General features: G+C 41.2%; 1 protein-coding gene across 1 annotated transcript in view; it reads left to right on the plus strand.

Moving 5' to 3' along the window:
• The first annotated feature begins 227 nt into the window (after positions 1-227).
• The window catches only part of RAPGEF5 (Rap guanine nucleotide exchange factor 5), a 173,982-nt gene continuing 147,271 nt past the window's right edge, over positions 228-26,938 (plus strand). Inside the window, exons 1-5 of the mRNA XM_054564179.1 lie at positions 228-272; positions 2,098-2,204; positions 5,974-6,095; positions 7,525-7,693; positions 22,505-22,571. Of these exons, the coding sequence (XP_054420154.1) occupies positions 6,044-6,095; positions 7,525-7,693; positions 22,505-22,571 (288 nt within the window). The 5' untranslated portion in view covers positions 228-272; positions 2,098-2,204; positions 5,974-6,043. The remainder of the gene's footprint in view (positions 273-2,097; positions 2,205-5,973; positions 6,096-7,524; positions 7,694-22,504; positions 22,572-26,938) is intronic.

Here is a 26,938-nt window from a genome sequence, read left to right on the forward strand (position 1 = left end):
AATGGCAAATGTTGTCCGGTTGGAGTGAATGTTGCCCAGGCAGTATTTACATTGAGTGAGAGTAAGGACGTTAGTCTTCTGTGGCCCTTGGCTTGAGATTTAAGCTTACCGTTTGTCATGGGCAGTTAACTACTGGGTCTCCTGCTGTTGCATAAAGTGCCCCCTTATGGTGCAATGTGTTCTGTTGGGTTCTAATTTGTTCCTTTTTTCTTTTAAAATAGACTCTCTCGAGAAGAATTTCCAATCCATACCTCGAACATTCTTCTTCCCAGGTATGATCTTTTCTCTCTTACTGTCTTTACTGAAACATTGATCCGTATGTAGACTTCTCTAGTTGCAGCTGTCCCCTTTGCTCCTGATCTTGCCATCTCCTTCGCCTGGGATGACGCAGACACAGTGAGAGGACATGTCCTGATAACTGTGTCATAATTCAAGACGTTCACTAGATAGGAAAAAAGGTCTTTTCCCATCTGCCAAGTCCTTTGCATGAATGCATTATCAACGTAGCCGAGTTAATATGTAATAGAAATATTTTCAATTTTCTGCATGGAAACACTGTATTTTACAAATAGTGCATATTTTACAATGAATACTGCCAAGGGGGTTATTTATACTGATAGTAGAATATCACTGTATGCTAATTGGTAAGAAAAGATGTTTTTGTATTGTGTTAAAGAATCAGTCAACAGAATTGTATTTTAAGTTAACAGGAGATCATGATCTTTGTGAGAACACAGGCCCTTTTGGCCTTGTTCCATTATTGTGTCCCCATCACCTCGCTTGAGGCCTGAGAACTGCTTATTACATGTTTCCTTGTTTTTGAATGACTGCATGACCAAGTATTGGTACCATGTCAGGACTAGTCAGGTGTCAGCTGACTTCTTCTCTTATGATAATAGTTCCTGTCTTCTGACTTGTTCAAGTTTTATTGTTTGGGTTTTTCTTTTTTCTTGTTTTTAAGTTTTAACATGTTAAAAATAAATCATTTTCTGTCCTCAGTTTCTCATAAGGTTGTGTTTAGGAGGCAATAACAGGAATATTAAAGAAGTATAAGGATAGGGTTAAACTGTTCGCTGTCAAGTTATATCAAGTTATAATCAAATCTATTATCAATTTGTTTGCCTTAAGAGAAGATATGTATATTTTATAGAGACAAAATTCTGTAGGTGCAGAAAGAATTCACCAAGAAACAAGTAAATGGGGGAAAACGGGGACGTCTATACTAGTGTCAACAAAAAAAATATAAATAAATAATTAAAAATGAAAAGAAACAAGGAAACGATGTGAACACGTACCCCCGCTATGTATTAATTTTCATGAAACTTCACCTAAGAAGACAGTTCATTGTCACTTAGCCTCCTTTGTCAAATGCGCAGCAGCCTCGTGGAGGCAGGGCGGGGCGGGGTGCGGCCCCCAGGTGGTGGCAGGGGAGGCGGGGCTGATTGTGGGGAAAGGAAGGAGCGGTAAAGGATAGAGACCTCTCTGGATCTAAAGAATACCCTACTTCATCCTTCAAGAATCAGAGACTCATGGGCAAATGAGAAGATTAAAAACAAGAAGTTAAATAAAATTTGGATCTGCTAGATGGAATCGTGGGGTTAACGAAATCAGGGTTGTTGGAATTCACTGTGAACTCTGCCACTGAGTGAAGCTTAAAAGCGAAGGAGACGGCAGCCTGCCATCGAATCGCGCCGCCGTGCGACGGTCACCTGATAGGAAGCAATTATTTTCCATCTTCTGACCTTTACAGGAATGTGTTATTCATATGACAGAGTTATAATAAAAATATTCTTCGATTTGCTATATTGATAGAAATGCTTTGCTTTTAAAAACAGGATATTTTACACTACATCTTTGTGTAAAAGGAGATTACTTATAATTATAGTTAAAGCAGTTTACCATATGGAAAATAGCTGTTATAGCTTCATAGCATAAATGAACCAATAGCAAAAGTGAAATAAAATAAGTGATTGTGTTTGTAGCTCCCTAAGCGTCTTAAGCGTATGGGTTTGATCGTGATTCTTTACATAGAGTGTGCTCACAAAGTGTTGCATTGTTGTTCTGAATTCACAGTGAATGTTTGTTTTTCCCACTTAGATTTATGGGGAGAATTCGTCATGTGCGGGAAGAGCACTGAGGAATATTATTATCGTTCAGGCAGCTGACCTGATAAAGGACAGAGTGAATCTCAAGGGATTTTACAGGTAAAACAGTTTTCTAACACCTAGGCAGAAATTCTTTGTGGGGGGGAAAAAAAAACCTGTGTAAAAATCATAACCTTGGTCACAGAGAGACAGGCTATATCAGGAGTAGGAGGGGTCGGTCAGTCTGTTTAAAATGTCCTTTGGGGACATTGGTGGGGACTGATCTCTTCTTTAAGCTGAGCTAAGGGTTTCTTGACAGTTGGCCTCCTGGCTCTGAAGTTAGCGTCTGGCGTCTGCAAGTGTGGGTGGCTTTGAGAAGCCTCTGCTTTCCCTGAGATGGGATATATATAATAATTTTACTGGGCACGTGCTGCACTGGGACGTCAATAAATATAGGTCCCCTCTGCAGGGGCCGTATCAAGGCTCGGGGAGGACTCCTGGAGGTCCATGGGCTGAGAGAACTGTGGCTCCGCTGGCCAGGTGGGCGTGAGCATCCTGCCTGGGTGTGGCGCGGAGGGGGCGGGGCCCGTTGGCATGGGGACAGCCTTTCTAGGCCTAGGCTGGTGCAGGAGGGCGGAGGCATTAGGGTGCGTGGGAGGGTTAGTGGCCATTTTTCAAGTACAGCTGGACCGAGAGAGTGGTCACTTAGAAAGTCTGGAACACGTTTTCATTTTCTGGTATAGTCTACAGAAAAGACAAAAGTGAATTTTCACCTTTTTATTTTCATAATTTTATTGTTTTTATTTTACGTGAAGATAGTCAACCACACCAAACAATACCAAAAGAAAACTACAAAAATACAGCAGAAAGAAAAACTATCATTTATTACCATTATTCTTTCTTATAGAAATGAGATTATAATACCATAAAGAATAGGAAGAGTGTTCAGCATAAATGACAGCAAAAAAAAAAAAAAAAAAAAAAGTGGGAAAGAGTCCCAGAATAAACATTTTTTAACTAAATTTAGACGTGTCTTACTTTTTTCTTTTTTTTTAAACAAAAACTGTATAAGTCTTTGGGTTTAGTTGTGTGCGAGCTCACTGGACTCATTTTAGCTACCACATAAGGCTATGTCTAACATCTCTCACTTTCTGTTTTGTTTCTTTATGTGATCTCTATGGATATAGATTGAAAAAAGAATTGAGAGATGTACATGAGTCAGGCTCATGGAAAAGAACCATCCATCCAAATTAGAACACACTGGTGGGCCTAGAATAGGGGAGAGCATGTGATTTGCTATTTCAGATTCCTAATGGCCAGGCCAGAACCTCCTTTCTTTTAGAATTTAAGGACTGATTAATGTTCTGGGTATAAAGACAAAGTGCTAATATGATGGCCCAGTATGGATCATTTTCTTATGTCTGGTATTAAAGTGAAGTAAAGTATCCCCCATGCACGCATGAGATTACTTTCAAAACTGGTCTCTGAATACTATCGCCCCATTTTACTATATTCAAAATGAGGGTTGTTTCTGTACGACCATGAATTAATTGCTAAAAATGTAACCAGAGACAGAAGGGAGCTAACAGATATCAAATGTTCAACTTCAGAGATTGCTGAAACAATGCTTTATTATCGCATTATAGGCTGGTTGCTAATCACCTCTGTATCACAGCGTTCCTACCTACTGTGCTGCTGTGGTTAGAGCCAATGTCCTTAGAACAGAGTCCGAATTCAGTACAAAACTGAAAGCACGCTGGGAGTGGGAGCAGCTGTCGGTATTCAGATTGCACCCTTCCAACCATCTCTGTTTTCTCGCACACTGCTCTCCCCTAAATCCTGTGGATTTAGGTATTTTAACCAGATTGTCGCAGGCCTGGTCAGAAGTCAGAGGAGGGTGAGTTAAATGCAGAGGCAGCTTGCCTCATTATTAAATAATACCAGGGCAGTACTGTGTTTTAGCATATGGACTCAGCCCTGCCCCACATACAGGCTGTGCTCTTCCCATGACAGAGAAGAGCTGGGGGGCGGGGGGGGGCGGGGCTTGGGGTTTGTGGTCACCAGCCTCACCAGGCTGTCAATCAGAACTGAGGACTCTCAGGCCCCGCCCAGCCATACTGCCTCAGAATCTGCACCTCAACAAGATCCCCCAGGTAATGACTGAACAGGATTTTGAGAAGCCCTGGTCTGAGACATTTCTTCCACGTGACCTGTGAACAAACATGCACCTGCCTCTGTCTAGACACCTTTTGCAATTTGGCAGTTTAGTTTATTCAGTAAATGTTTCATTGTGTCCTTTCGTATGACAGAGTAGGCTGAGGAGCTGTATTGTTCTGAGAATAATGATTAAAAATGATACAGTGTTTAATCTATGTGATAACTACTGTGAGCAATTAGTTTGAAGATGCTGGTTAATTGACAGAGGTGTTGAGGTATTAATTAACACTTTGAGCCTTTAACATGAAAGGTGTCCTGTAGAATTAGGAATTAATATTGGCCTAACTGCCCATTTTGTTGTGATCTGTTTTCTCATTTTGTTTAAAAAAACATTTGTTTATTTGACTGTTAATCTTTTCAATCTCTTAATGCTAACCTGCAATTAAACATGTCTAGCATTGCCTTAATTGCCTTAGAGTATCTTTCAAATAGTGACACTTTACCAAAAAAAAAAAAAAAGTGATGCATTGTCAACAGCTAGAATATTGGATCAGATATCTCAGCAGAAATACTTATTATTTTCTTTTTCCCAGAAAATGTTGCGCCTCATGGGATTTTTCTGTATTGTTGGTTACTGTGTGATTTCTAGGTATTTGTGCCTATGCCAAGCACAGGAGATAGGCAATATTTTTAGGAATACAGATAAAGTTGACATCTTTTGGTCCTTAAATACTGAATAGAGAATAAACATAGCCATTTACATGATACATCATTTTTACAAAACCGTTTTGGTGATAGTTTCTCATAAAGGAAAGTGGGATTCAATGAAATTTTTGCAAATGAAAAACTATTTCAGAACGGTTTCTTCTTTTGGTTTTTCATCACAGACTGATAACGATGGAAAAGTAGGCATCAAGATGCTTTTCATAATGCCAAGATTGAAACATTCTTTGAATATAGTTGTATATTTTAAGATAGATTACAGAGAATATTTAATGTGTGTATGGTTAGTGGAATCCTTCTCACACATCTGGGTTTATGGGTTTTAAGATCGAGGTTGCTTAGCTAGATTGCTTAGATTATACTAAAAAGACCCGCAGTCAGATTTATTGTTCTTTGAGACAAATTTTAGGGTTTAATGTTTGAAAAGCAGCAAACAAAATTCTACTCCACTCACTGGTCCCAGCTTTGTCTAACCCTCTTGGAATTATTTTGTTCTTATTAAAGAGATGAGATGAATATATATGAATGATTAAACCCAAGTTTATCACCACCAATTTGAGGTACTTGTCTTACCAAGGCAGAAGCATTATCTTTATATAAAGAACTGCTAAACATGTATTTTCATCTCTTCAAACTTATGTATTTTGAGAACTTACTGTTTACCTGGACTGTCTTAGTTATTGGGGTTTAATAGTGAGTTATACATAGTCCTTGTTCTCCTGAAAATTGTTCTTAAGTGGGGAAAGCAGATATTATTCATTCAAAAAGATACATGTTTATTAAATGTTAGGTGACATGAAGAAAAAGTATAAGAGGATTTGAGTCCAGTTCTCTAAGGAAGTGATGTTTTTGAGCTGATATCTGAAAGATGAATAAGAGGTATATGTCATTTATTATTGAGTCACTTTTTTAAAAAAGCAAGCACATGAGAGGGAGGGTATTAAATATCAATTTTTTTTGCAAATGAGTAGCAACAATGTCTTAGGTGAATGGCTTTGTGTTTGTCCAGGAGAAGCTGCGTTGGGTCAGAGCTGGTAGACTGGCTCCTGGAACACTGTCCTTTCGTCCAGTGCAGGTCTATGGCCATCGGGGTCTGGCAGCTCCTACTGGATATGGGGATTTTGTCATCAGGTTAGTATCGCATGTTTTGAAGGCGCAGGATCATTATTTTATTAAGCTACCCAGACCAAAATACACTTGAATTTCTAGAGGATGTTACAGTCTGGATAGAAATTGTTATTGCAGGTAAATATTTGCATTCTCTCTTATTTTAGAAATAGAAACGACAGGTCATCTTTTTATTGTTATTTCTCTCACAACTTTTGTAAAAATAATTAGGTACTTGCTGATTCATAGATGTCAACCCATACCCCTCTTCTCTACTGAAACTGTTGCTTACAATTTTATTTTTTAAATTAGTGACACCTTTAGTTGCCCCAAATCTGTGATTTATCTTGCTGTACTTAGAACTATCATCAGAAACTGATTTTATGAGTGAAATGTGTATGCCATTTTGATTGACTAATCATGAACAGTTAAGAGATATGACCTATGAACATTAGCTGTTTAAGCAGATCAGAAAATTGATGTTAACTAGAAACTAACAAGAGGGTAGATATCTCTTTTCTTTGTTGAGCCCAGTGAATTGAAGAACAGGAGTAAAGCAGTCTGCATTTTTTTGTTTAGCTCTGTCACAAAGGTGCTGGTTGGTCACTAGGGAGCCCTTTTTTCCTTCAGTTAATAAATACTGAGGGCCAGAGAACAGTGAAATGTAGAAAGACGTACCCCAAGTCCCTGTGGGAAAGCAGTGCAGATGGAAGTTTGGGTCTAATTAATCTTAGTGAGTTAACAATACCTAGCACTTGATATTCTTATTTAGAAAATCAGTTAACTACCTTTGAGGAATGTTATCAGCTTGCTTGTGAGTTTCAACACAACATTTTGTTAATGTTAGCATTAATATAAACATTGTGGTAATATTTTTTGGAAAAGTCTCCAGTTCTGCTTCCTTTAAAACGGTGTTTCCCATCCTTGGTAGTGCTGACATTTGGGGTTAGATAATTCTTGGTTGTAGGGGACTGTCCCCTACAATTACACAGTGTGTAGTAGCATTTTTCTTCTACCCACCAGATGCCACTAGCACCCTCTAGCTTTGACAACCAGAAATATCCAGACACTGCCAGCGTTCCCTAGGGGGCAGTCACCCTGGTTGAGAACCACTGATTGAAACTCGACATCGTGTTGTTTTTGTAACACTGAAGTAATTACATGTATTAGTTTTCTTTGAGACACTGAAAAAATTTTTCTTCCCTCTATCTTTGAAGTAATATGAATTTCACCTGTCCCTAAAGCAGAAAAATTATAAAATATAAGTGAACTCAGGAAATCCTTTTTAATTCACTGGGATTGTGACCATGAATGGACTTAGGATCTATAATTATAGTCCTATGCCTGGCTTCTCCCTAATAATTAGTAGTGCTTTCCATTTAGTATTGCGTTCACAACTCTCTAAATAATACACTTTAAAAAAACTGACCCACACCTTTTTTGTTTCCAACAGTGGACCAGCATTTATACTTTCAAGACACCTATGTTTTCTACCAGTTTTCATCTGATGAGTGCAGCTACTTGTACTGTGAGTTTGAGAGAGAAGAAGAATGGCAAAACGGCGTCAAACTGTTGCTGCAGCTCGTGCCTCTCGTCCCCACCAGAGCTGGCATCTGTGAGCTGTAAGTCGGCGCTGTTCCGTTCTGTTGTTGAACTGTTCTCACTTTAAGAACAGCTGCTGTGTCCAGGGACTGTGCTTTGCTCTTTAAGATTACTGTCTCCTTTAAAAGGTGGTGGTTCTAGTCCCATTTCTCAGTTGCAAGTTCAGAAAGGTGAAATCAATTTTTTAAAATCAAATGAGCTCATAAACGACTGAATCAGTATTCAAATTCCAGAAGTCCATGCCTTGCCAGCCACACCATGCTCCACCTTATTTAATTGTTGCTGTATGAGTAGATGACCTCAATTAGTAATAAACATGATTTGGCTTGAGTTGAGAATAAAATAGTATCTCATATCTTATCCACTACCCAAGTCGTGACTTTCCTAAGAAAGAGCTCAACAGGCATATCTGAAAATGATCTAGAAGCAACGTTTGGCGAATTAAAGCACGTGAGTCATTATCACATGAAGATACTGAATCACTATGTGATTAAAATAAATTAAAATTAACTCATTAGAGAAGGCTTGGGAAAAAGGACTTGTCATGACATGGCGATTTTGACATGTCTTTGTTTATCCACACCATGAATGACACGCTTACTTCAGTCTAGAGCATTGGAGCTTAAAAATTTCAGTTAATGACTTTTACACATTTAGTGTTCAGAATACACTCCCATACGGCTGACTCTTGCAGTTCGATGAGATTAGCAGGGCACACAGTATTGTCCTCATGTCATGGCTGAGAAACACCTACAACCATAACAAAGTTACTCTTGTTAAAAGATGACAATGCTGAACAGTTAATGCAGGCTTTTGGAAAACTAAATGTCAGAATACTAATGAGACTTTGTGCTAATGGAAAGCTGGTTGTAGAGAATACATTTTATATCAGGAACTATGCTAAATGTTCTATATTCATTTTATTTCATCTTCCGATGAAGTTGAATCCTTAAAGACACTTACGACTGATTTTCCTATTTTGTAAGTGAGGAAACAGAAGCACAGAAGTCAGGGAACATGCCCAGGGTCACACAAGCAGTGAGTGGAGTGTTGAGGGTTTGAGTGCTGTCTGTCTAGCTCTAATGCCCATGCTTTTAACACCTCCTTCCAGGTTCCCAGGGGTTATGGGGGCCATTCCAGCTTCCCTTTCTGAGACATTATAAACAAGCTATAAAAATGTTAGACTGGCTCTGCAACGGTTGCGAATTCACCACCACTGTTTATAGAGGACCTTGCAACGGTGAAACCAAATTCAAATATAATTCCCCACTCAATTGTCTCAGTATGGAGGATGTTCTCTAGTGTAAGATGCTTTTAATATAGGTCAGAAGTTTCCTGAGAAAAGTCAAGGAGCATCTCAATAAACTGGACCAGGCTTTCTGGGAAGGAGTGGTCTGCCTTTTAAGCTAGAGGTGGCTGTGACTCGCTTGCTTGGGCACCGGCATTCTTTAGCAGCCTTAACCATCTCCTGCCCTGATCGCACGATGGACCTGGGTGCATTCCCACGGGCATCCCCAGGTGAGCGGGACCGCGGGCGCAACTGCCAGCAGCCCTCACGCTGTAGCTGCATCCCCGCCCCTCCGCTCAGAAAGCAGATCAGGACTCCCGGGAGGGAGGCAGCCCTGTGTACAGGGAAGTCCTAAGTCTGCTCTAAGTCCTAGGAATGCAGAGGTTTTAAAAATTTGAGTCTTAACATGTAGTCCAGAATACTTCCAGTCTTTTGTCACATGGATCCCTTAACACCAGCGTCATCCCTAGAGATGAGAATCCCTGTAGCGTGCCTTGTTTATCGGCAAAAATTTTATGTCAGCACAAACACGTGCCTTTGGGAGTAGTAATTCTTCTGGGAAAATGTGGTCATTCGAAGCTCGGGATCTGCCTGTCCCAGTACTGACTATAAAAAGGTAAAATCACTGAACCACTGCACATCTCTTCTGGAGACAGAGAACATATATATTCTCTGTAGTTGATCACATTTTGGAAAGCCAAGGCTTAGGTTATGCAGCCTTGGAATAAATTGCACTCAGAAAAAGAGATGCCCAGGGACATTGTCTTCTTTCCGTTGTCACGGCCCTTCCTGTGGTTTGATGCCTCTGATCCCGTCCTCACTTCCGCTCGAATCGGGTGCTCTGCGCTCCTCTGGCCCCCAGCCCACGCCCGCCCATCCCCCGTGCCCGAGCGGTGCTCTGTTCTTTCCTCTGCCCCGTCCCGTCGAGTCAGATTCTACCCACCCCTCCAGGGGGAGCCCAAGTCCTGCTCTGACGGCAACACATCCGTGATGTCTCCAGTCCGTGTCTGCATTTCTTGTAGTAACTTAACTGTTCTTAGTGTTTGTATCAATTTTTTTTTCATTTTTCTGTCATTCTTAGTCCTATCCACTCTGCTACGTTACCCATTACTTTTAGTCCATTCTCCTGAAGTGCCCTCTAACATCGACTTGATTCATTAACTTAGGTTGACCATTCATGAGCTGAAAACCCAGTCTTGTGATCCTTTTAATAACCTTTTTAATATCTGAAGGCTGTTAAGGTTGGCCTCTGCAGTTCGCCATTAGGCCTCTCTAATTTGCTATCTTTTCTCTGTCTTTAAAATTATGTGAGGAAACCTCTTAATGTCTCCATGTAAACACAACCTGTTCTGTACAAATGCATTTTTAAAAAAGAAAAGTGTCTTTTCTTTCCCAATTTAAAACAAATGTTTAAAGCAGGAAAGAAAATGGAGCTGCTGCAGGTTTCAAGGCTAATTTAAGACAACAAAATTCATCTTCCATACAAAATAACTTTTATATCCAAACTGAGTAGGTAATTTGAAAGAAGTGAGTGAATCGGTTGTCAAGGGTATTCTCTCTTGGGGGAAAAAATAACAGACGTGGTATCTCAATCAAACTGAAATCCAAATCTAGTTATTTCAAATGTACTGTTCTCTACCTCTTTTTTGGGGGGAGGCAGGGGGCAGGGTGGTGGTAGGAATGCTGAAGTAACAGTTAGGGAAAGTCCATCTAATAATTGCTAAAGGCCTAATGAGACATCTCTCTCTAACACCAACCCATTTGAGAATTTAGGCTCTGAGCAAGCTTCACTGTTTCAACTTGGCCACCGTTATAGGTGGGTGTGGGGGTACTCTGAATAGCTGAGTTTATGAACCTGACACACATAAAACTAAATTTCACCAGTTATAGGACCATTAGCATTTATGTTGTTTTTAAAAGAGCTGTAGAGGATTGCCAAAATTAAACCCATGCTTGCCACACTCAGACGTGTATAAAGAAAAGTGTAGCTTCTTCATTTTCCTCTAAGCAGGCTATTGTTTGCTCTCTGCATAAGCCTCCATCCTGATGGATAGTCAGAAAGAAAGAAAGAAAGAAAAAGAGAGAGAGAGAGAGAAAGAAAGAAAGAAAGAAAGAAGAGAGAGAGAGAGAGAGAGAGAGAGAAAGAGAGAAAGAAAAAAAGAAAGACAGAAAGAAAGAGAAAGAAAGAAGCCCCGTATTTTTAACCTACTCAGTAAAATCATTCTAATCAAGTAAGTTTAAAAGTCCTTTCAGTGAGCTGTTGAGCATATTTCGGTTAAAAGGCTCAGTCTCTCTGCACCCTCTCACTGCCGCTCAGCAAGAGGGCCCATGGGTCTCTGGTGAGGGCTGTGGGCCAAGGACCCTGGTGGAGGAGGCTCTTGGGTCAGGGTGGGCCCTTTCCCGTCCTCACTGATGTAGCCTCAGGGGTGGCCAGCCAGTTCCCCAGTGAGCCCTGAGGTGGCTCTTGCACCTGCCATGGAGCCTGGGGCTGGTGTAAGCTGGGTGTTTCTGTCCCAGCTTGATCAGTGCCTGGTGGTCCTGCTGGCTGATCTGCCCTCTGGATGCCTGCTGGCATTGCTCATGCCCCTGAGGGTCTGACTGTGGCTTCCATGGACACCTCCCCCAGCCACTTGAGCTCTGCTGAAACAGCTCCCTCTCATTGCATCTCAAACTGACTTTTCCAGTTTCTAACTAATTTTCTAAAATCATACCTGTTCTTCACTCTCGTTGAGCAGTGTGCCTAATTGGCTGGTGTGCCAACATTCAGATTCCTCACTAGCCAACTCTAGGGAATGCTTCATTTCATGGGTTAAGATGAATTTCTTAGCATTCGCATCTCCATGCTCTAGATAGAGAAGCAGAAGGCACCTGATGTGGGTGGAGCGGTGTGTAGGGCAGGAAGCTGAAAGGCCAGGCTGTGCCGGGGCCGTGCGAGGCAGCTTGTGTGACCGGAGCGACGGGCACACCTGGAGAACTCAGGCTTCGAGAGGAGTGGGAAGCACGGCTCAGGCTGATGGCAGGGGTCTGCAAATCCTCAGGGAAGCCAAGCATTGTCTTTACACTGAATAAAGAGAATGACCAAACTGTATATAGATGCTGCTGAAGTAAACAGTTTCTTACGTGAATCCACAGTAACATTTTTGTCAGGTGTCTGCTCAATCAACCTGGAGAGTTTGTGGGTCTGTGATGTGTCTCTATGTTAAAGGAGTTGCCCTGCTTAAAAAAGGGGGAACAACTGACTTAGTCTTTTTGCCTAAACTGCCCTGGCAGTGACAACAAAAAAAACAGTAGTAACAATAATAGCTAACACTTTTATAGTACTGGCTACACACAAGGCACTGTTCTGAGCATTGTGACTCATCTTGTTCTGGAGTTTTAGATGAGGGAACTGAGCCAGCCAAGGTCACCTAACTTGCCAAAGGGACAGGCTTCTGAACTTAGTGGCAGCAAGGTGAATGGAAGGCAGGCAGAGTTGGAAATGACTTCTGTCGGTAGTAGTTAAACATGATGCTTTTAAGAAATAAAGAGGACTAAGATGAGATCTACTGAATCAGGATAGAGAATGATACATGGATACCAGTATTTTTTGTAAATTTCTAAAGGTGAGGTTAATACAGACCAAGGTTGAGAACTACTATTTTAAGAAGCTGCCCTTATAGAAAGAACTCTGTTAAGTGAAAGGGAATGTGATTGTTAATTAAATCAAATCTCAAAATACTATGTAGAGAAGCCAGATAATGTTATATAAAAAATTGTATCAAACATGGTGCCTATCACCACTTGGCTGATACTTCTGAAAATCCAATAAATTTAGATCATAAGCATTTGTATCTGGAAGGTATTTCCTTGGTAATTGGACTTGCTCCTTGTAATTCTTAGGTGAGGGAAAGGGGCAGGGAGTGCAGAGAGTCTGGGGAAAAACAACCACTTGTCACCAACACTCTGCCAAGTGACTTAACAGGCATTTACTGATCACCAGTTTGTGAAAAGTACTTTGCTTGGCTCTGTGAAGGATGTGACAATATGCAAATAATGTAAAGCCTTTTGTGAGGCCAGCATTAGTATGACGAAGTTCAGGAAAAGAAAGCAGATCAATATAACTCCTAAGTATAAACCCAAAAATCCTTCTCAACAAATATTAATAAATGGAATCCAGCAATGTATAAAAATGATACTATATCATGAAAAAAGGGAGTTTATCTCAGGAATACAAGGATGGTTCAACATTTAAAAAAATGTAATTCATCATATTCACAGTTTAAAAAAAAACTATATGATAAGTTCCATAAACGAGATAAAGCTTGTGAGAAAATTCAATATTCATTCATGATAAAAATTCTCAGATAACTAGGAATGTAAGGAAACTCCCTCAATCTGATATAATCTAGAATTTTCCTCATACTTAATAGTAAAAGACTGAATTCTTTCCCACTAAGACTGGAAACAAGACTGATATGTCTCTTCTTACCACTTCTACTCAATACTAACCAGTGCAATAAGCAAGAAAAAGAAGTAAAAGGTATACAGATGAGAAGAAAAAGCTTAAGCCATCTATCTTTGCAGATAACATAATTAACATAGAAATAACATAATAACAACATAATAAGATAGAAAATCCAAAAGAGTCTACAAAAAAACTTACTAGAACTAACAAGTGGATTTAGCAAGGTCATGAGACACAAGATCAATATACAAAATTCAATTATATTTCTAGGTATTAGGGAAAAAAATACTATGAATTACTTCCATATAAATGTAAAAAATGTGTGCAAAAGCTGTCTGCCAGACACTTCAAAAGGCAAATGGAAAATCAAATGAGACAAACAAGTGGAGGATCTGTCCAGGTTCACGGAAGAACTGGAAGACTCCATATTGTTAAGATGTTAAATCTTCCCAAGCTGACCTGTCTTCTCAGAGGCAGTTATCTCCTGATCTGTTGGCTTCACCCTGTGTGCATAATGGTAAAACCTACATTTGGAAACCTTGACCTCTAAACAGGGAGTGACCTGGAGCTCAGTCTTCCGAATTCTCTTCCTCTCCGCCATCTGGATGCGCCCTCCCCCAGTCATACGTTTAACGTCACCTCCATGGTGATGACTCCCCAGATTTACGGCCCCGTCTCCCATCAGCACCCACTGGCTCCACCACCACTCGCCACCCTGGCATCTCTAGTCCCTAACTTTTCCTTTCCCCCCTGACATATAGCAGCAACAGGAGAAATCCATGGACGTCCGTAACTTTTGAAATGGTGCCGGACTAACTAACACCTTCTCGCTGGGGAGATCAACTTCAAATGGGCCATTCCTACATCCCAAACCTACCCTTTGTCGTTTTGACTTTCCGAATTAGATTTCCATTTTATGATCTTTGGAAAGGATAAAATGCTGTATGAGTAAACAAACACTTTTTGACTATTTCTCAAAAAAAATTTTTTCATGAAAAAATTTGGCATAAGTTTTGTGTTAGGATCATAAGTAAAGAAAAAATCCATTTATCATTTTAAATTGTTTGTATAAAAATTGCTATGAAATCAGCTGACCTTAATCTTTGCTGTCACTCATCATCCCTTATCCCAAGGAAACACTAAGTTCTCCATTGTTTACACACAAGGCTTATTCTAGGTGTGGGGTCAGATTACTTATCTCTGTCAGATATATCTATATTTAAGAATAGTACAGGGATATTAACAAATTGAATTTTTAGGCCCTATTGTGCTAGCATTTGGATTGTAGCTGTTTAATTAAATATTAAGCACTAATCCTAAAATCCTCAATATAAAATGTATAAAAGAGATATCAGTAATAACTTATTCAGTTTTAGATGAATGTGTAACTATAAACCCCAAACTCTTAATGAAACCTGTCTCATGCCTAATTTACTACCATTTGATGAACTTCCTTTATAAACATAAATAGTAGTTTGATGTTATGAAAAACTATTTTAAGAAGGTTTAAGAGGTGTTTGCATTCATGATACCAAAGACCTCAAGAAGAACCCAATTCTCTTTATTCTACCATCCCACTTTTTCTTTTTGTCATAGAGTTTGCTTCATTAAGGAAAAGAGAGCCCTGGCTAGGTGGTTCAGTTGGTTGGAGTGTCGTACCATACACCAGAAGTTCACAGGTTCAGTTCCTGGTCAGAGGACATGCCCAGGTTGCAGTTTGATCTGTAATTGGGGTGCATACGGGAGACAACTGATCGATGTCTCTCTTTCTCTCTCCCCTTACCTCCCTCCTCCACTCACTCTCGCTCTAAAGTCAATAAATAGATCCTTGGGTGAGGATTGAAAAAAAAAAAAACAGCTGTCCAGAATATAGATATTACAGGAGGATGTCAATGGGACAGTACTTGAGTGTGAGACGTGATACCCTCCCTACCGCCTTGGGGTCGGCAGGTATCAGATGTGGTAGCGATTGAGTCTGGGCTCCTTGAGGAGCATTCCCTTTTGTGGTGTCTAGGGCTCACTAGTAAGTTTTTCTGAGAAAGAAAAAATTTTGAATCTGACCAGGAAATATGCATGTTTCTGAAAGAGAAAATCCTTGAGTACCTTTCCTTGTGTGATAATCAGCAGGCGTGAACTGGACTCTGAGTTGTCCGAGGAGAATGGAAGCTGTGGCATCATCTGCCACTTTAACATTATTTCCTTCTCAGCTGGGCGGAGGAAGAGCCCTTCTTCCGCTCAAGACTCATTCTTCCTGGGCTTCCTCAGTTGCTCCCTTTCTGTTGGCTGTTCTTCAGCACACCAATGGTTCTTTCCATGATAGTAACAGAAACCAAACCTACTTTTGATTTTATATCTTCTTCTGGTTCTTCATCCGTCTCCTTTGCATCACAGCCAGAGTTCATGGTCCTCACGTAAAACCCAAATTCTTTCGCAATAGCAGGCAGAGCCCTGAGTGGTCTGGCCTTGGCTCGCTCTCTAGCTTTATCGCCTGCCGTGCTCCACATCCCTGCCCTGGTGATCCTGCCGCAGTTCCAGGGCCATCCGTATCCATTGGACCCTCACCGTGGAAATCATGGCTGCCGGGACACCTCTGACCATCACTGGTCAGGCCAAGGGACCCTCACTTGTGTTTGCAGAGTATCTTACAGATATTTTGCTAAACCTACTGGATATGATGATTTTTTCACATATATGTGTGCCACGCATCTCCTGTTAGGTGTGGGATCATGTTTGGAAGAGCCCTGTGTTGTTTATCTTGGTTCTAACAGAGTCCATGTCCCAGGATTTCATTAGCCCCCGCAGGAGTGGTCTGAAGTCCACCCCAAAAGTTGTGTTTCTCTCAAGTCCCTCCAAACCAAACAGTCCAGGGCAGGTCAGCGTCAGCCTGGCTGACGTTGGGGGTTACAGTGGGAGGCAGTGGGCAGGCCTGCCTGTACCCCCAAGATGACTCCCTTTCCTTCCACAGAACTTCTCTGTCTTAATGTCACCTTGTTGTCGCCATTACCGGCTGGTGCCTTTCCTGTAAGAACTCTGATTTGAACACAGGTGTGTTACCATCCTCAGTAGCCCCAGTCCGGAATATCTCTCTTTAGCACCATGGTTATTGTGTAGCATGTATATAAGGCACACTCAGAAACAAATGAAAGCCCCTGAGATGCCAGCAGGAGCATTTTCCATAATAGCTGGCTGAGGACACATGGCATGTTGTTAGATGTCTCTGTGATGTGCAACAGCACCATGCCTAGTACTGCTGGCTCAAGGGGGCCCGGGAGGTCGTGAATGATACCCCAGCTGGATCGGCAAGTGCCAGTTATGCACAGTCTCTATCTCACGAACAGCTTGACTCCAAATGTTTGTGTATTTTGTGGTTGTTGGGATGTGCTTAACACATTTTCCTGTAGGAACAGTATTATATGTAGTGCTAGCTCTTGGCAGCCTGCATATGCTATTCAATATTGAGACAGAACTAGTGCATTTTTAAAATTATATCATATACAAAGTAAAGTGATATTATTTGGATAATATTTCTCTAAGGAAATGCTTCCAGTCTTCTGCCATGGAATACCAGGAAACCTCTTCCACTTTTGAAAGGAAAGTAGGATTTTCCAGCTCCAAGATGGTACAGGTTGCTCTTGAATATTTGAGGCGCAAATGTTTTGATCAAAACCTGATTAAGGAATGTGGGTTCTGTCTCTTGTATAGAAGAGTTACAACAAGCTTTAATTTAAAAAAGACCACATTGGAATAATCTCAAGTCCATTATACCAATTCTCATGAAGGAATTTTCACAAAGAGAAAATTCTGGGAGCCTCTGCAGGGACACCAGTGAAATCCAAGTTGCTAGAGGACACCCTGGGTCTGGCTGGTATAGAAGGGTCCCACTCCCAGATCGTGGTTTCCTTAGGCTCTTTATTGGAACTCAGCCATGGTGGGCGGGGGACTTCCTGCTTCTTTTCTTTTGCATTAGGAACTATGTGAATGACTGTCAAAGGAGTGCCTAGGTTGCGTAGTGTCATTGAGTCTGTACTCATTATTTCTTAAGGAAAGATGAGGAGGTGGGGTTGATTATTAAGTTGCTGTTAGGTACTACATTTTCAGAGTTACCAGTTCTTTGGTATTAGATATAACATGGTCATTCTTGTTGGATTTTAGCGACAAAAGGTCGTTGAAAGGAAGCGTTGCTTCGGGGCACTGAGAATGATGGAATAACCAGGGGAAATAGTTCCTGAGGATAAGCAGGGTCCTCCCATTGCCTTGATTAGACAACAAGCTAATATTTTGTGCAGTGGTGCTTCTGGGATGGTAGTTCACTGCAGAGCATTCCTTGAAGTTTAAGGTACTCAGTCAATATACATGGTGGGGGTATTGTATTGTTAACACAATAAATAATAATAATACAAGAATAAACTCTGTGTTGTGTACTCACAACTGTAAACATACTTTTGCCCCACCCTGTATTCAGCAAATATTTATTGAATGCCTCTCATGGTAGGTTGTGTTCTAAGTGCTGGGAATGTAACAATGAACAAAACAGAAATCTCTACTCCCATGGAGCCTACAGTCTAGTAGGGGAGGACAGAATTAAACAAATAAACAGATTTACATTCGCTAAAGGTGGAATCCTTTATGAAGAAAAATGAAGTCGAAGATGAGGGATGTGGATACAGGTCAGGAGAAGCTTCTCCAGGAAGTTGGCAGAGACTTGAGGATGTGGGAGAGGAGCAGCGTGGATATCGGAGGAAACTGTCCCGGGTAGAGAGGACAGCCAGTGTAAGGGCTCAGGGCAGAGCATTAAAAGCAGACAAATGTGGCTGGAGGAGAGGGAAGGAAGGGAGAGACGAGAAAACTACCAGGAGGCTGCATCCCAAAGGCTTTGTCTGCCACTGGAAAGACTTTGACTTTATGCTGAAGGAGATGGAGAGTTATTTGAGAGACTTTGAGCAGAGGAGGGACATGATCTAACTTATATATTAATAATAAATCAGGGTGAGCTCCTGGGCCCAGGCAAGAGATTTTGTGGCTGGACCACAGGGGTAGCAGTAGAGGTGGTGAGAACTGGTTAAATAGGAGATACACCCTGAAGCCAGTAGGATTCCAGGATGGAAACAGTGTGGAATATGGGTGAGTAGAGGGGAGACTCAAGGATGACTTCCGAAGGGAAGGATGGACTTGCCGTTAGTCAAGGTGGGGGAAGACTGTAGGGAAGGACAAGACTTTCGATTGTTTGCTTGTTTGTTTGGTGGAGGCTGGATAGTATGATAATATATCCAGTTTGATGGTTAGAGGGGCAAGGGCAGAAGACCACAGGCTTCGCCACCACTCTCTCCTCATAGCTGTACCCTTAGATATTGACCTTGAACTTATAAAGACACCTGCCCACAGCACCAGGACTTGGGCTCAGGCCTGGGCTTTTGTCAGGCAGAGACCCTGAGAAGCAGCCATGAGAATTTTTACAGGCGACTGCCTGTCGGGCTGGGGTGTCCTGCTGGCACAAACCCTCGGGGATAGGTCTTCCTTCCTGGGGTCACTCCTTTTCTCTTCTCTGTCTTAATGTCACCTTGTCGTCGCCATTACCTGCTGGTTCCAGCCAGGGCTTCTTTGTTTCCCTTCTCTAACCACTGAGCAGCCGCATTCGGGCTTCTCTCTTCCTCTCTTGTTCACTGAGCAGCACAGCCCCCTTCAGTGATCACAGAAAGTGCGCCAGTATTGCGGTCGGTTCTTTTCTGCATTCTCCCTGGTCCAATCTGTTTCTTTACCTATTTCAATCCGATAGAGAACTCTGTCTTCACTGGACTGCCCTGATGTGTGTTTACATACAGAAAACAATCAGAATTTGCCTACATTTTATAAAAATGCCCTTGCTGGGAAAAGAGAGTCTAATACCTCTGGGCATTTTGGCATCGAGCTGGGGGGGACCGCAGCGGTGAGGGAGGAAGGCGAGCGGTTGAGGGTTAACCTTCTCTCTTCCTTCCCCTTTTTCAAACTTCCCCTGTTGCCCATTCCCACCTGTTCTGCTCCCAAGACTCTCCTTTCAGCCAGGTGACATGCAGGTGGCCTGCTGGTGCAGGGGCGCATGGGGCACATCAGCGGGAACGGAAGGGTATTTCTGAATTCTGGAGCTCTCGGTGGGCAGTGGGATAATCCCTGCCAGTCTGGAGTCTGGAAAACAACAGGACCCGGTCTGGGTTTTGGAAAGGCAGTCCTGGTATCTATTGGAGATTGAGCACAAGAGGAGAAGCCAGAGGCAGAGAAAGGGGTCAGAGGTGGTTATCATAATTTGTTCAAGAGAAGGTGAAGGCCTCGACGGTCAGGCTTGACCACCAGGGACTGAAGGAAAGCAGAGCTTGAGGAGGAGAAGTGGGAGAGTCTGGTGTCGGAAAAGGCAGAGAGGGCAGGAGGAAGGGAAGGCCACAAGGTGGCCAGGAAGCTGAGCTGTGAGAGGCGCAACAGAAACAGCAGCGCAGGAGGCAAGAGGAGTTCAGTGTAAGTTAAGTGGAGTTCGAAGAACCTGTAAGATTCCCTGCACCTACAGCCACTTTGAAGGCAGGTGGAAAACAGGGTGAGCTCAGGGGAGCTTCCGGAGCTGGAGAGAGACTGGGGAGTCCAGGGCATAAATCGTGGTGATTGAGGTGATAACAGTGGGCTAGGGACTGCGGCGCAGCTCTCGGGAGATCATCACCCTGTCGTTCTTACACATATTTCCTTTAGAAACGTTTTTGCCAAGGCATGTTTTGTGCTGGAAGAATGATGAAAGATAGCTTTGCTTCTGAACAGGGACTAAATTATTTGCCACTAAACCAGCAACTGCTCAGCCATTACTCATGAAATGGCCATTATCAGTCACATACATAAGGGCTTTCCGAGGAATTTTGAGTGTCTTTCAGCAGTTTGTTGGAAAGACAACCATGGCAGACTCTGTGGCAGTGCGAAATACGACATCCCCTTAGCCAATCCTTCCGGTGTCTGCTGGGGTCTGAGAGACACGAGACAGCATGTCCAGCCCACGCCTCACTACAGGCCCAGGCAGGGCGTCGAAGCCATTGCTGTGTGTCTGGGGCGCGTGGCGCTTCATTTCCTGTCAGGTCTGTTCAGTCACCTCCGCTTAATCATATAAATTCGGTTTTGGTGGCTTAGGTTATAAAGGGTTGCAAATCTCTTCTTAGTGTAACTTCATGTATAGGGAAACCTTGTCCATAGATCATTTTAATAATAAAGCTTATTGTTTGAAATACTCATTATCAAGGCAACTTGCTTTTGGAGGAATACGGTAAATTCCACTGTTTATTTCCCACTGGTTTTATCAGGCAGGATATTAGCTAATGTTTCAAACACTTTGCTACACAAGTAATTAAGCCGTTTGACAACATCTGCACTGCTTCATACCTGTATCGTGCAGTTCTTACAGAAGAAGTAGTTTGTAACTCACTGCTCTGATTGAAAGGGTATGGCTTTTTTTTTTTTTTTCCATAAGAAGGTTTAATAACTTATAAAGGAAGCCAGCATCAGAATTGATCTGACTGGCTTTTCTGTCCTTAGCTCCCCTTGAGCTCGGAGACGCTCCTGCCCACCAGTGAGTGCTCCAGCTGACCTGCGGCAGTTACCGAGGTTGAAATCAATCGCTGGGCGGCCATTCTGATAAGGCCGCTCTGCGGGTCAGTTACCGCCACCCACTCCGATTCCACAGAAGGTGCTGAAAGGGATTGCTTGGGAGCAGTTTTATATATTCAGTTGGCATTAGTTAATTTTTTTCTTTAGCCAAACCAGGGAAAAGGATGCAGTTTTTAAAGACTTGTTTTATTTTATATGTCAGTATGTGTGTGCATCTGTGCAGTGAAAATTTTTTCATGAATTAGATTGGGAAGGTGATTTTCCTAAGCAAACAATCTGATCTTATTCTGTGTAATATGTTATATGCTTCTTTAGTTATTTAACATATGCATAATTTTTTTGGCTTTTCCACTGGGCTGTGTCTCTTAAAAAAGAATAAAGGGCTTCTTCTGCTGTTGCTTTCCATATAAATCCTATCATAGCATTAGATCTATAATAGACCCTTTTATAATACATCTGTTTTGGATGAAACTCAAATGTGGTGGAAAATTCATGATTCATATTTTCAAAATCTGGATTTCATTTAGACTGGAGGGTATTTTAGTACTTAACCCATCACGTAGTCACATCTACTTGTGCTTTGCGCATGCCCATATTTGTAAATCTAGTATGCCAGAATTGTTCCATGAAATCACTTGGAGAACCACACTCCATCTTCAGGGTTTAATTGGTGTTTTGTAAAGAGTTTCTTGCTAACTGCTTTTGAAGAAACAGTTGGGCTGCAACAGAGCTGTGTTCCTGTGGCACTGTTGACACCATGCTATTTGCTTGGGTATTTTCACTAATGTATGAAAGGGACTCCCCTCCAAAAGATGGAATTTTCTTCTGGAGGGTGGGTCCCTTGTAGTATAGGCTTCCCCTGCTAGGTGATTATTCCAGGAACCCATCTGTATCTGTACCAGCTGGCATTATTGTGAGAGGCTGTGTTTAGCTTCAGTGAATTTTTTTGGAAGACTTTTTCAACTCGTTTGCCCATTTCATGATGGGCGATTTACGAGTGCACCTGCCCACACTGTGCTGAGTGTTCAGCAGGTTTTGACCAAAACTGGCGTGACCCTGTGTGTCCCCCCCTTCACTTGAACTTGCCCTGAGCAACTTTTATGTTTGTTTCCCTGGATGAAAAAAGTTCTCAAAGTGAAACGGCTTGCTGATGTGGAAAAGGTGAAAATAACAGCAGAAGCACTAAAAGGCACCAAAATCAATGAGTTCAAAAACTGTTTTGAGTAGTGGAAAAAAGGTCTCAATAGGTGTATTGCATCAAATGGAGAGCTCTTTGAAGGTGACTGAAGTTTAAACATGTAAGAATAAGTACATAATCTTTTATAAATTCCTGTTTTTTGGGGTCCCCCCTCTTATTTCACAATATTAATTTTAAAAAAGTATTAAATTGTAATGTATTAAAGAATGGGGAATGCCATGTATTCCCCATAACTTGACAGATAAATTTGAGCAACCAAAGCTGAAGGCTCATTCATTCTTTGTTTTTCAAAGGTCTCATCAGAAAATTGAAGACTCGGAAGAAAGCAGTGATGAAATTCTTGCTCGTCTAACGTCTGCGGTAAGGCCATGCAATTTCCCTTCTTAGCGGTGCAGAAACAGTGAATCCAGGGTTTTGAAGGGAGGCATTTGGGTAAAGATGTGGAGACACTTGCCCTGTGGCTGCTTATCATTGTGGGAGGCCCAAGTCAAGGCAAAAGGAAACAATGGCGTTGACTTGCTGTACTTGCTGCAGCCTCTCCTGAGAGATCATAGATATACCTGGTGGGAAGTTCCTAGAACCTTAATGGCAGTGTAATATCTGAGGTTTAAAAATCTGAAGGAGGTGTAAAATCTAATGGAGGTGTAAAATCTGATGTTTAAACTGCAGTATGACTTAGGTAAGGTAAAGTTGTGACCTGCTGCATGAAGAATAAAAGACTGTATGTTTCATTACTCCTGGGAGAGAAAAAAAAAAAGAATTACCACAGCCAACAAACAGCCAGGTTGTTGGCTTTTAATGTACCAGGTTGCAGTATCTTCATGGTGTTTTTCAAAGCCGTGAGTCAGAATTGGCAATTGCCTTCTTGGTTGAAGAAATGCTTATGCCCAGCCTCGTAGACAAAGCCGGCTACGGTCGCTCATCATGGACCTTCACTTTTGAGGCTCAAACAGTCCTTCACACAAAATCCTTATCCAGTGGCTTGGCTCTCTGGGGGCTTTTCTAGCCTTCCCAACAATTCTTTAATTCTGCTTTAACTGTGTTATTGAAATGGTAAATGCTGAGAACCATGCTGGATTGGGTTATGTATGTGGATGAAACTGATTTTATACAGTTTTACAGACCAGTTTGGCATCTGGGCACAGCTTCAAAGTTAAAAATTGCCTTTCCTATTTTTCTTAAAAATAGCATAGAAAAGTAATTTTTGATTAAATACAGTGATTGGTGGTATAAAACTTCATGTGAAATAGAATCTTGACAGTGTGTTAAGAAAAACTGTTTAGCATGACCTTTGTAGCTTATTTTTGTTTATTTATTTTTATTGAAGTATAATTGACATACATCATTATTTTAGCTTCAACATAATGATTCAATATTTGTATATATTGTAAAATGATCACCACACCAACCGTAGTTAACATCTGTCACCATACGTAGTTACAGAATTTTTTTCTTGTGATATGAACTTCTTTTCTTTTTTAACGTATTTTATTTATTTATTTTTAGAGACGGGGGAAGGGAGGGAGAAAGAGAGGGAGAGAAACATCAATGTGTGGTTGCCTCTTGCAGGCCCCCAACTGGGGACCTGGCCCGCAACCCAGGCATGTGCCCTGACTGGGAATCAAACCAGTGGCCCTTTGGTTCACTCAACCCACTGAGCCACACCAGCTTGGGTGTGAACTTCTAAGATCTCCTCTCCAGGCAACTTTCTGATATGCAATGTAGTATCATTAACTGAAGTTACCATGTGCCACATCACATCCCATGCCTTATTTATTTTTATAACTGGAAGTTTGTACCCTTGGCTCCCTTCACCCATTTTGCCCACCCTTCACCCCACCGCTGAATAATATTCCATTTTCTTTATCCATTCATCTGTCATTGGACACTTAGGAGTGCAGATATCTTTTCTAGTTAGTCTTTTCCTTTTCTTGGATAAATTTTTTAGGTGTACAATTACTGGTTCATATGGTGGGTTTATTTTTAATTTTTTGAGGTACCTCCATACTTTTATCTATAGTGGTTGCACCAATTTACATTCCTACCAACAGTACACAAAGTCTCCCTTTTTTCCACATCCTTTCCAACACTTATTATTTCTTGTCTTTTTAATAATAGCCATTCTAACAAGATGTGCAATAAAAATTCATTATGCTGTTGATGTGCATTCCCCTGATGATGAATGATGTTGAGCATCTTCACATACCCATTAGTCATCTGTATATCCTCTTTGGAGAAATGTCTATTTAGATCCTCTGTCCATTTAAAAAAAATTTTTTTTTAACCCTCACTGGAGGACATGCTTATTCATTTTAGAGAGATAGAGAGGAAGAATGGGAAATAGAGAGGGAGAGAAACATCAATGTGAGAGAGAAACATTGGTTACCTCTTGAACACGTCTCAGCCAGGAACCAATCCCACAACCTAGCCATGTGCCCTGACCAGGAATCAAACCCACGACCCTTCAGTTTATGAGCCAGTGCTCCAACCAACTAAGCCACATGGGCCAGGGCTCTGCCCATTTTTAGATTGTATTTTTTTTTGTTTGTTTTGTTTTTGTATTGAGTTGTATGAATTCTTTATATATTTTGGATATTAACCCTTTTCACATATATAGTTTGCAAATACTTTTTCTTATTAGTAGATTGCCATTTTCATTTTGTTGGTGGTTTTCTTTGCTCTTCAGAGGCTTTTGAGTTTGATGTAGTCCCACTTAACTGATTTTTTGTTTTGGTTTCATTTGCTTTGGTTTTAGATTAAAAAAAAGTCATCAAGACTGATGTAAATGAGGTTATTTTTTATGGTTTAATCTAGGATTTTTATGGTTTCAGATCTTACATTGAAGTCTTTAATCCATTTTGAGTTAATTTTTGTGTATGGTTTAAGGTAGTGATCCAGTTTCATTCTTTCATATGGCTGTTCAGTTATCTCAACACCATTTACTGAAGAGATTGTCTTTCCTATGTTGTATGTTCTTGGCTCCTTTGTCATACATTAATTGACCATATAGGCATGAGTTTATTTTGGGGCTCTATTCTGTTCCATTGATGTATGTGTCTATTGTTATGCCAATACCATACTGTTTTAATTACTATCATTTTATATTATAGTTTGAAACCAAAAAGTGTGATGCCTCCAGCTTTGTTCTTCTTTCTCAATATTTCTATTGAGAATACTATGGCTATTGCGGGGGGGGATCTTTTGTGGTTCCATATGAATTTTAGTATTGTTTGTCCTATTTATGTAGAAAATGCTACTAGAATTTTGATAGGGACTACCTTGAATCTGCAGATCATGCAGTTTAAAATATTGACCAAAGATGAGTCCCTAGTGTGTGCAAAATCCTTAAAAAGGCACTCACCATGGACCAGACACTATGATGAACATTGTATATGTGTACATACACATTCTGTTAAACTTCACAATAGCCCTATGAAATAGGAGGCATTATCTCTGTTTTATAGACATCAAAGCTTGTGGAGGTTAAGTAATTTGCCCAAGCTCACCCATCTATAATAGAATAGAACAAAGCCAGGATCTATAGACAGAATTTTCTACTTCCTAATCATGTACTCTTAACTACTATGGTTCATTTTTTCATAATGTAATATAGTTATTGAGATATTTTTCAGGAGCAGCAAAGACATATAAGATATAGTTCCTATACTCTTATCAGGAAGACAAGTACATTTTGAAAGTTAATATATAACGTGATTGGCAATTGGGCACCAGAAATTGTGGTTCATAGGTAGTAAATTCAAGGACAGTAACAGAAAGTTGCATTGAAGGGACTGGACTTGAATCACCATTGAAGGCAGTCAGGCTTTGAACAGGTGACGATGAGGAGGAAGTGTGCTCTAGCCGTGGGGTTTATTGTGTGCAGGCAGAGGAATGAGAAAGTACAGTCGAAAAATAGCATGTAGACCCACCCGAGTAGAGAGGGTCATAGCTAAGAAAAGTGATGAAGTAGACCTTGAAGGAAGGTGATGGTGGAAGGTGAGGGGACCGGTTGAAAGGTTGATGAAAACCTAGTGTAGTGAGTGGTTCCTGTGGGAACCAAAACAAAACAGTTCAAAGAGGAGCACAAAGAATTTTTTAAAAAATCAATAGAACCGGGTATAAAGGTAAAGGAGGAGTCAGAGGACTGAAGTTCGGAACTTGCATGAGTGGGAAAGTGATGATCCTCATAGGAAGTTGAGCAAAATATGTGAAAGGAGAGATGATATATTTTTGGACATACTGAATTTGAGGAGGGAAGAACATAAAAGTATTTGGGAAACGCCGGGAGACGTGAATCTGGAGCTCAGAGAGGTCCGCGCTGAAGTACCGGGAGTCAGTTACGGAGAGGCTGTCCATTGAAACGCAGAGCGGAGGGCGAGGCCTTGGGTGAGAGGGCAGTGGGGAGGAGAAAGACAGGGGAAGTGGAAATAACTTCTCTCAAGAAAGTCAAATTCAAGAAAGCCTCTACAAAAAAAAAGTGGCAGGGCATGGATAGCAAAGTGTTTGCTATGTGTTTGGTTGAGGTCATCCTCCTGGAAAAAATCTTGAAGTTTTTAGACTGAAATAACTGAGGTAAGGTGCTGGAGTAGTGGTGTTTATGCATGAGAATAAACAGCAGAGGAGAAAATTTCATCTCTTCAGTTGGCCCCGAATAGTGAAAAAATCATTAAAGAGAGATTGAGGACCTTGATTCTTAATTCTTCCAGCAGTGTGACCTTGGTCAAATT

This window comes from Pteronotus mesoamericanus, unplaced genomic scaffold, assembly GCF_021234165.1.
Source record: "Pteronotus mesoamericanus isolate MK-2021 breed Mesoamerican mustached bat unplaced genomic scaffold, CSHL_Meso_final scaffold_85, whole genome shotgun sequence".
NCBI lineage: Eukaryota > Metazoa > Chordata > Mammalia > Chiroptera > Mormoopidae > Pteronotus > Pteronotus mesoamericanus.